The 10,149-nt window shown below is 63.0% G+C and overlaps 1 protein-coding gene across 1 annotated transcript; it reads left to right on the forward strand.

Moving 5' to 3' along the window:
* Positions 1-1,903: 1,903 nt before the first annotated feature.
* GRIFIN (galectin-related inter-fiber protein) lies at positions 1,904-3,019 on the forward strand (the record flags this gene model as incomplete). The annotated part of the gene is made up of 4 exons (XM_081135498.1): positions 1,904-1,948; positions 2,105-2,184; positions 2,301-2,460; positions 2,849-3,019. 4 exons carry the CDS (start codon positions 1,904-1,906, stop codon positions 3,017-3,019), a joined length of 456 nt encoding a protein of 151 aa, XP_080991624.1.
* Positions 3,020-10,149: the final 7,130 nt, after the last annotated feature.

The following is a 10,149-nucleotide window of genomic DNA, read 5'->3' on the forward strand; positions in this document are numbered from 1 at the left end:
TCAGCTCTTTCCTAACCAGAAGCCAGGTACCAAGGTTGCTGAACCCAGGCCAGGTCTGACCCCACGGGTCTAACACCTGGTGCTGTTTCCGCCGCCTACAACACCTCCACTAACCCCAGACCAAGGAGACAATAGCCCAGGTTCCTGTGCCCAGCCAGAGCTGTGGTGGCCCCGGGCAGCCCCCCTCACCCAGGGGACAGGCACAGGAGCAGAGGTGGGCACTGGAGAGCAGGACTGCTGAGCCCAGTGTGCAGCTCCAAAGACTGAGGCCCAGAGGCTACCAGCTCAAGGTCGCCCTGCAGGTGGGAAGCCTGCCAGGCCCCTGACCATGTGCTTTGCCCAGCACTGGGCTCTTGACGCTGGCCAGCCCTGTATCCAGAGCTGAGGCTCCGTGTCCCCACCAGCAGCAGATGCCAGGCCTGCCCAGTCCCAGCACCCCTGGATGGGGACAGGACAGGGAGGTAGGGAGGCAGAACTGGGTTCACCCTACTGCTGGGCCACTGTACCTGCCTCCCCTATGCTCCTCAGGCGGGGGTCTAGCAGGTGTCATGGGTCTGCAACCTTCAGGCCTGAGAACAGCCAAGCTAGGCTGGGTCCTCGATGTGCAGGCAGGCAGGCTGGCTGAGCCAGGCCCCACAGGCCACTGGCGCTCACCTGCCGCCTCTCTGCTGCCCAGGGCTGCCCCCTGCAGGCCCTGCCAGCCCTGCCAGTGCCTGATAAGAGGGCAGCACTGAGGGGTGGCCCTGCACTGCCCCACCACAGGTGGGCAGTCACAGCTATCTCCACATCCCCTCCTGGCTTAGCATCACCCCCCCACTCCTGGCAAAAACTGACCAGGTGCTCCCCTGCACAGCTGGGGGGGGCGGGGGAGAGGTCAGGCGGGTGCCAGGCTCACCTGCCAGGGGCCCAGGGAGAATGGGGCAGAGGGGAGGGAGCACTTAGGTGCAGGAGCTGAGCACCCCTGGGGGCTGGGGGCCACATAAGTGCCCATCCTGCTGGAGACAGCAGGGGCTCCCAGGCCACACACACTTGTACTCACACCACATACACACACTGGCTCATGCTAACACATACAGCCCCACGCTCAGCACACGCTTACACTCACTGCACAACCTTGTCTCCCACACACTCACCTGTGTGCTCACACAGCAGCCTAGAGCTGCACCCAGCCTGGCTGCCCCTGGGCCGGCTCCCTGGACACAGCCCAGGGCCCCACAGCTGCCCCCAAAACTTGGGGAGACCCTGCCCCTCTCCCTACATGCTCTGCAAGGGCCCCAGACTGGTTCCCTCCCCAGCTCAGTGGCCAAGAGCGGTGTGGGGGTGGGAAAGGCCCTCCCCCTCCCTTCTGCCCATCCTGGAATTCGCTGACCACAAGGCCAGTCTAATCCCAACTCGGTGGGTGCGCCTGGGGCTGCTGAGCCAGCCGCTGAGCCAGCTGGAGCAGGGCACAGAGGGAGGCTGGGGTGGGAGAACTCAGGGCTGAGGCCCCAGGTGGTCAGGTGGGGGCCCCAGAAGGACAGGGCGAGGGTGTATTCCATCTCCCCTCCCTCACCTCACTTGACAAACAGCAGGGCTTGGGCCTTTGGGAGCGAGCGGAGAACCTGGAGGAGAGGCCGGGCCGGCTGCCTCGCTGTCCCTCCTGCGAGAGCCGGGAGAAGCTGCTTGCACAGGTGTCCGAAGAAGTGAAGTTTGAGAGCCAGGTGGGGCCCTGAGGAAACGGGGGGATCTGGAGCGAGATGAAGCACCTGCTGCGGTGGGCAGGCCAGGAGGAGGGAGAGCTGGGGGCAGGGAGCGCAGAGTGCCCGTCAGCTGTCAGCTGCAGGGCGGGCGCACTCCTGCCCTGCCCAGCCCCCAGCCCAGCCTATATACCCAGGCGGCTCTGCCCCCAGCAGAGGCTGCAGGGATGGCGCTGCAGGTGGGCGAGGCCTGGCTGCGGGGGAGCGTGGCGGTGGGCGGCTCCCCAGTCACCTGGGCCCAGGCCCCCCTCATGGAGGGGACACTGCCCCCGGGCCAAGCTGGGTGGAAGGCACAGCTGGGGTGGGCAGGCTGGGTGGGCCTCCTCGGACCCCGGGTCCTCTGCCCCCTTCCCCTCCTGTGCCTGCAGTTTGAAGCCTTCTCTGCGGAGGGCCTGGCCCCCGGCTGGAGCCTGCTGGTCCAGGGACACTCCGACTCCCCAGAGGACAAGTAAGGGACTCCCCAGAGGACTCCCTGTACCTCCACCGCCCCAGGGTCCCCTCCTTGGCTTGGGGCAGGGCGGTTGCCCAGCTGCCTGCTGCACGGCCCCATCCCTGCCCCCCCAGGTTTGAGATCAACTTCCTGTCCGAGGCCGGGGACATCGCCTTCCACCTCAAGCCCCGATTCACCAGCGAGACCCTGGTGGGCAACGCCTTCCAGGGTGGCTGCTGGGGCCCGGAGGAGGTGTCCAGCGTCTTCCCACTGGCGCTGGGGGAGCCCTTTGAGGTGATGGGGGCGGGAGGCCTGCGGGGGGCAGGGAGGCCAGGCTGGGGCACCTGGGGAAGCACCGGGGCCACCTGCATGGATGCTGTGAGCAGCTGGGACTCCCTGAACCCCTGGGTCCCAGACCCACCGCTGTCCCTGCCTGGGGCCCAGGCGGGATGTTTATAGGTGAACGGGCTGGCTCAGAAGTCCCAGGGCGGGTGGGTGCGACAGGATGTCCCCTCAGCCCCCGGCTGCTGGGACGGAGGGGTGCGGGCCTGCGTGATGGGGGTTCCACATGGTGAGGGGATCCTCGGGACCACCTGGCTGAGCTTACGGGACCCAGAGGGCACAGGGAGCTAGACCAGGGCCAGGGCCAGGCGGGCCGTGAGTCACTGGCCTCCACCCCCAGATAGAGGTCAGCTCGGATGCGCAGCACTTCCACGTCCACACCCAGGAGCACCCAGTGCTGCAGTTCGCCCACCGCCACAGGCCACTGGCTGCCATCACCCGGGTGCAGGTGCTGAGCGACCAACGCCTGGCGCAGGTGGAGCTGGCCAGGCGGGGCCTGAGCTGGGGGTAATTTCCTGCCCACCCCTCCCTGCAGGGTCTGTGCCACCTCCCTATCCTGGGACCCCAGCAGCCCGGGAGGGGGCTGTGGGCGAGGTCCTCCCCGGCCCCTCTGGAAGCCCCCCCACATCCTGCCTTGGTCTGGGGCGGGGGGGGGGGGCAGAGCTAAGCTGAGTCTGTCCCAATGCCCACAGGGATGGGAGCTACTGAGCTGTGCCCGAAGTCCCAGGAGCGAGCCTTGGCCATCGGCCTCCCACATCCAGGGGAGCCCACCCTGGGGAGGCTTGGGGAGCGGCCTGGGGCTCTGGGGCCCCCTCCCCAGCTCCACCCTCAATAAAGTCTGAGCAGAGCGCAGGAGCCTGGCTGCCCTGAGGAGCGGGAGTGGTGTCGGAGGACAGGATGTCTGAAGAGGGGAGGGCTCCTGGCCGAGGGCCAGAGGTCCCAGCTGACCCTCCCCAGGACCACTGGGCTCACACTCCCCCCAACAGTCTGCTGGGAGGTCCCAAGCTTCCTCCCCGCTGCTTCCTGCGGGCAGAGGGAAGGGCTCCTTCCTGTCTCCTCTCCCCACCTGGAAAGGAGACGTGCTCCTCTCCCTGTCCCCTCCTGGGCCTGGTGGGAGGAGGGGAGAGGGCGCCCAAGGGACAGCGAGCACAGCTGGGGGTCTCCCAGCCCTGGCTTCAGACCCAACGTCTACTTAACGCCTATCAGGCCTGTCATCTGACAACCATCTACCGTCTATCAGTTGTCTATATCTATCACCCATCTATCTATCATCTATCTATATCTATATCTATCTATCATCTATCTATCATCTATCATCTATCTATCTATCACCCATCTATCATCTATCTCTCTCTCTCTCTATCATCTATCTATCTATCTATCTATCATCTATCTATCTATATCTATCTATCTATCTATCTATCTATCTATCTATCATCTATATCTATCTATCATCTATATCTATCTATCATCATCTATCTATCATCTATCACCTATCAATTGCCCATTGTATCTACTGCTGCCTCTCTGTCATCCCCCACCCTAATTAAACCTGCGCTGTCCCTCGGAGGGCGAGGGCTAACAGGCACTCGGTTCCACCTTTGGAGGGAGTTATTTAAAGAAAGGCAGTAAGTCCGAGGCAGCTCAGAGGGGCGGGCAGGGTGGGTAGGTCTGCCCTTGGGAGCCAGCTGCCTGGGTCTGAGTCTCAGCTCGTCTGCCCATGGGTGACCTTGGGCAAGCCCTAGACTCCGGGGACAGCTGGAGTCCTCAGTTCACAGGGAATCGGGAGGCCCTCAGAGTGGGTTCAGGTAAAACACTAGAATGTAGCCGACACTTGTCCTGAGGTCACCTGTGTGTCATTTCAGGCAGCACGCGGATCTGGCCCAAACCTTTGGCCCTCTAAGGCTTTATAGGTGGGGAAACTGAGGCCAGGTGGGGGAAGAAGTCAGCATCAGGGTGTAGCCCAGAGAGTGGAGGGCCCAAGGAGCCCCCTGAGGAGCCATCTGGGCAGCAGAGCAGGACAGAAGGGAGCCAATGGCGCCCCCACCCCCAGGTGGGACAATGGTCGCCCCAGCCTCCAGCAGCAAACTTCCTTCCTGTCTGTCTCTGCTCACGTCCCCTCCTTGTCCTCGGCCCAGCTGGCCCAGGAGCCCCTTCCCCCCTCCCCTGCCCCCTCCTTCGGTAGGTCTGGCCCTTTGTGTCAAGGGGAGGGGTCAGGGCTGGTGGCAGACAAGTAGTGGACCAGGCACCGGGCCCTGGGAAGGATGGGGCGGCGGGAAAGGGTGACCTACACGGGGGACGCCCCTGTCTGGGTCTGTGATCGGGCCAGGCCGCTCCTGCTCCCGGGTTGGGGATGTCCCTGCTCAGAGTGCCAGGCCCCTGCTTTGACCTGAGCTGGCTGCTCCTGCTCCATGGGCCCGTTTCCCTACAAAGGCCCCTCCTGGAGAAGCACCTCCTCCAGACTAGACGCCAGGCTTTCTTTTCTTGTGGGGGGTAGGTGTGGGTGGGGGCCGAGACTGGGGACAGCCTGAGGCTCAGAGGTGGAGGCACAGTCTGTCCCTGAATTTGCTGGGCTCTTCGCGAGCCCCCGGCCTGCCCCACCTCCCGAGGCCTGGGAAAGGCACTGAGAGCAACAGGCACCCTACAGATGTGAACCATCTCAGAGAGGTTAAGCACCTTGCCTAGGGCGGCTCAGCCCATGAGGATGGAGCCCAAAACTCCAGGTCTGACAGGCTTCATGCACACGCCTGTGCGCACACACACGGCACCCATGGCGCACACACGCCTGGCCTCGACTGCTGGCTCTGAGCTGAGGGCTTCCAGGCACCCTTCTGTCTACTCCAGGCTATAGCTGCTGTGGGGCAAATCAGACCACGGGGACCCCAGACCTGAATCCTTGGGCCTCCGTCTCCCCACCTATGAATGGGGTGTGGGAAGCTGTGACCTCAGAGTGTAACTCCTTCCGTGCCGCCCACTGTCTCCAGCACACAGTGGGTGCCCGTCTCTAACTGAGCCCCCGCCTAGCACTGCAGCCCCATGGCCAGAACTGCAGGCGGTTCCTCAGCTCAGATGACACCTCCTCTGGGAAGCCTCCCTTGGCCTCCAGTGGGCTCTTAGGCCCTCTGCTTCCCTGACTCCCCACCCCCATCGCTCGGCCTTGTCTGGGTGTCTGGGACCCGGTTGCCACTAGTTGGAGACCTCGTCTCTAAAACCAACTTTTGCCCTGTTTTTCCCCCCCACCGGGACAGAGTTATCGGTCACCCCGGGGTGGGGGTGCCTTCCAGGTCCCCCATATTCCAGGCCCGTCCTAAAACCTCTCAGGCCCGCGAGGAACAGGCCGACCAGCAGAGGGCACCCCAGATGTGGGTTCTCCTCGCGCAGAACCCCAGGCTGCCAAGACCCACTTCCAGCCCCAAGACAGGGTGGCTTTTGTTCCCACAGAATGATGGCCTTGGGGGGCAGGTGAGGGCAGGGGCCAAGGCACCAAGAGTCAGGCATGGCCAGGCCCTACCTGCCTCATTTACTGCAGAAGGTGCCTGGCACTGGGGGACTGAAGGAATGAATAAATGCCACCTGGACTTGAGCAAAATGTAACTTCTCTGAGCCTCAGTTTTTAAGTCTGTAAAGTAGGGTGGCTGTGAGGAGTGTACAGCATCTGGCAAGCACAGTGGGGTGCAGTCCATGTGCACCCCTGCCCCTCCCACCAAGGCAGCAGGCGCGAGGCCAGAGCCGCCCCCGCCCAGGCCCTGTGGCTGTCTCAGCCTGGCTGGCGCCCCCTGCACCGCGCCCGGCTCGGATCCTGCCCTCAGTTCGTGATACCTGCTTCAGGTTGAGGACCAGCCATCAGGGCTCCCTTGATGGCCACCGTGAGGGCAGGGCTGCCAGGAGATGTCAGCGCTGAGTATGACCCAGGAGGGCTGGGCGCCACCAGGCCTACCGCGACACCCCCAGTGCGGCTCCTCCTGCTTAGGGAACAGGTGGGCTTCAGTGGCAATCCTGTCACCACCTTGGACGCCCCAGGGCAGCGCCCGCACAGAGAGAAGTGACCCTCAGGTCCCAGTAGTTGCAGGTGCTGCCTGTCACGGGCCCCGCAGGTGTCTGTGGCCAGGGAATCCCACGGAGGCTCCCTCCATGGAACAGGAACAGGTGAGCGGCCACTTGGCTCTCCAGTGGCCACCTCTGCGAGGGTTCAGAGAACCTGGGGGCAGCCGGGACCTGGGGCCATGGGGGGGGGGTGCTGAAGCACCCTTCTTAAATCTGCATTTTAATTTCCCCCCAACATTTTTTTAATGAAAAATCTCAAACACTCAGGAAAGTTGAAATAACTCAGTGAACAGGCCCTGCCTGTGGGGACGTGGAGCTGTCTTTTCAGCACCAAGCAGCCCTCTGCTCTACCCGGTGGGACCCGGGCACCCACAGCCACCGAGCCCCATCACCCACAGCTCAGAGACCCTGGGGAACAAGGAGGTGAGCCACCCAGGCACAGGGGCATGGGACGCTGGGGGCCACAGGTACCTGTGTGGCGAGGCTGAGGGGGGAACCCCAGGCAGGAGGGGTTCATGGTTCTACCCAGTGCCTGGGGCAGGGAGGGCCTGGGGAAAGGTCAAAGTGGGACAAGCAGTTGTCCGGGAGGGTACCTGGGAGGGTTCTCGCCTGGGGACACTTGCAAGAGGATGGTGTCCTCTCCCCTTGGGCACCCCTATGTCTAGCTATGGGAGCGGCTGTCGTTTTTGCTGTTTTTCTCTCTACTCTTTTATAAACGAGGTCTTGGCTGCAAACCTGGGTTTTATAAACACGACTTTGGGGGGACTCTGACTCCCACAGCTGGAGAGGGGCGGGCCACTCTGGGTCCTGGCGGAGGCCCACACCCAACCCAGTCACTGCTGGTCTGAGGGGGGCCCTGGGCAGGCAGGGAGTGGGTGTGGGCAGAGCTGGAGGCAGTGCGGCATCCAGGCTGTGAGGGAGCCCGGGGGACACCTGGAGGGCACCCTGCGTACTCTGGCCAGCTGCCTGGGACATCCCGGAACTTGGAGAGCGGCAGCCTTCCTTTGGGGGCACCGGGCCCTGTGCCTCAAGGGGGCAGCTCGGAGGGCGGGGCAGGGAGGCTGGAGGTGCTCCGCAGGATGTCACTGCCAGCAGGCACGGTGCCCCAGGCCATGCTCCCACCCAACCCCGGCTGTGGTTTCAGAACCCTGGAAACATCCCTAACCGTCACCTCAACCCCAACCCTCTCTCCAGCCCAGACCCCCAGTCCTGCCCTCCCCGCAGGCAGCCATTCAGAGCCCGCTAGCTGGGACCCGTTCCAGCCCCGGGGACAAAGCTGTAACCAGGGTCTTGGGCCCAGCAGACCCCAACAGGCAGTTGGCTCCGCTGCCTTGCGGGGCCCCTCGCCATGGTTACGGCCCACCCACAACTCTGCTCAGAGGCGGGCATTGTTTGGGCGCCAGAGCGTGGCGAGCGCCCAGGAGCCGGCTGGCACAATGGCCTTGGCGTGGACCTGGAGCCGGACACTTTCCCACGCTCCAGCCCCTCTGCCGCCCTGGGGAGATGAGCAGCCCTGGCCTTGGCAGATGGGGAAACTGAGTCCCGGAGAAGTGACTGACGGAGTCAGGGCCAGCCCTGGGATGGGTCAGAGGCAGGGCTGGGGCAGGCAGGCCAGGTTGGGACTCCCTATCGTTCCAAGGAGCATCTGAGAAATGATGACGCCACTGCATGGGGCCGCGGACACACTCAGTCGGCACCTGAGGCCTCAGCAGCTCCCTCCTGCCTCTGTGCTCCTGGTCCCAGTAGGCACCTCAAGCCCCCAAACCTCTGCTCCCCGATCACTCTGCCCAAGTGCCCTCCCTCAGTTCGCTCCCTGGGCACAGGTCTCCCCTCAGTGTCACCTTCCTGAACTCCTCACCCAGGGAAGGGACACCTCCACTTGCCCCTGTCCAGCACACACCAGCTTCTCTTCGGAGGCCTGTCCCTCCCCTGTGCAGTGTGGTCTTGGGGTGCAGGTGCCCCTGGGCTCTGCCCTCCGTTCAGAGGCTGAAGGACCTGGAGGGGCTTCTGGCTGGACCCTTCTCGCTGCACAAACCAGCCAAGGACAGGCCATTCGGCATCACCTGCTGGGTCACGAATGAAGGTGCCAGGGCAGTTCTATTGCCTGCACCCGCTGGCCTGTGGCCACCACACAGTTACGCTCGAACCCAGAGGAGCCCTGGCCAGTGTTGCTCCTGGTTAGAGCTCAGCCTGTGCACCAGCGGGTTGAGGGTTCAATTCCAGGTCAAGGGCACCTGCCTTGTTTGCAGGTCCAATCCCCGCGCCCAGTCAGGGTGCATGCAGGAGGCAACCAGTAGGTGTCTTTGTCACATCGATGCCCCCCCCGTCTCCCCCCCACACACACTCTCTCTAAAAATTCAATGGGAAAAATGTCCTCATTCCTTGGGTGAGAATTTTTTTTAAAAGAACAGAAAATTATGAAAACAGCGAGAGAGAGAAACAGCGTTCACACGTGCGGGGACCTCAGGGCTGGTTAGCGGCTGGCTTCCTATCGGGAACATGCGAAGCCGGCGGGTGACAGGTTCAGGGGCCTGCAGGAAAACAAGGCCACCCCAGGGCCCAGCGAAGCCACCGCTCGAACACGAGAGTAAAATAAGGCATCTCCAGGTTGAAAAAGTCCAAGAGAATCTGCTGCTAACAGACTGTCTTCAATAAACACTGAAAGAAGTGCAAGGTGGTGACGCGGATCCACAAAGAGGAGAGGACCTGGGGTCACCAGCGCCATCCTGAAGGAGAACACGGGCGGAGCACGGACAGGGCCCCACTTCTAAGCTCCCCGTAAGGCGGCAGCGACAACGGGCGGGGCAGGTGGCACGGGGTGGGCACAGTGACCCACGGGGCAGCGCCGAGAATCTGGAAATCGTCCCTGTGCTCGTGGTCCATTGACTTTCCACAGAAGCCCAGGACCAGTCAATGGAGAAGGGGCAGCCTTTCAACAACTGGGTGCTGCAAAAACACGCAAACAAGCCCGGCTGGGGTGGCTCAGCGGTTGAGCATCGACTTATGAGCCAGGAGGTTGCGGCTCGATTCGGGGTCAGGGCACGTGCCGGGCTGCGGGCTCGGTCCCCAGCAGGGGCCACGCAGGAGGCGGCCGATCCGTGTTTCTCTCTCCCTCTCCCTTCCTCTCTCTCTAAAACCAACAAAAACATATTTAAAACAAACAAACAGAAAAAACCCCGCACAAATACTAAACCTCCCCCCTACACCAAGGTTAACTTAAAACGCTCTGGCGATCTCCGCGTAAGAGCTGAAACCAGGAAGCTTCTGCGGGAGCCCCGAGGACGCCTCTGTGACCTCGGGGTAAACATGGCACAGAAAGCACAGTCCGTAGAAAAAGGATAAACTGGGGCTCAGCGTGAGTAAGGCCGGCCGTGAACTGGGAGCAAACACTGTGGAGCCGTGTCTGATACAGGTCGGACCCGGAGCACACAACACACAGGACTCACTAAGGCGACGGCCTCAGCCCTGGCTGGTGCGGTTCAGCGGGCAGAGTGGCAGCCTGCACACCCAAGGGCGGCGGGTTCGACTCGGTCAGGGCACGTGCCTGGATGCTGACTTCCCTTCCTGCCCCTGGCTGGGGTGCGTGCGGGAGGCAAC

This window comes from Miniopterus schreibersii (assembly GCF_964146895.1).
Source record: "Miniopterus schreibersii genome assembly, chromosome: 4".
NCBI classification, from domain to species: domain Eukaryota; kingdom Metazoa; phylum Chordata; class Mammalia; order Chiroptera; family Miniopteridae; genus Miniopterus; species Miniopterus schreibersii.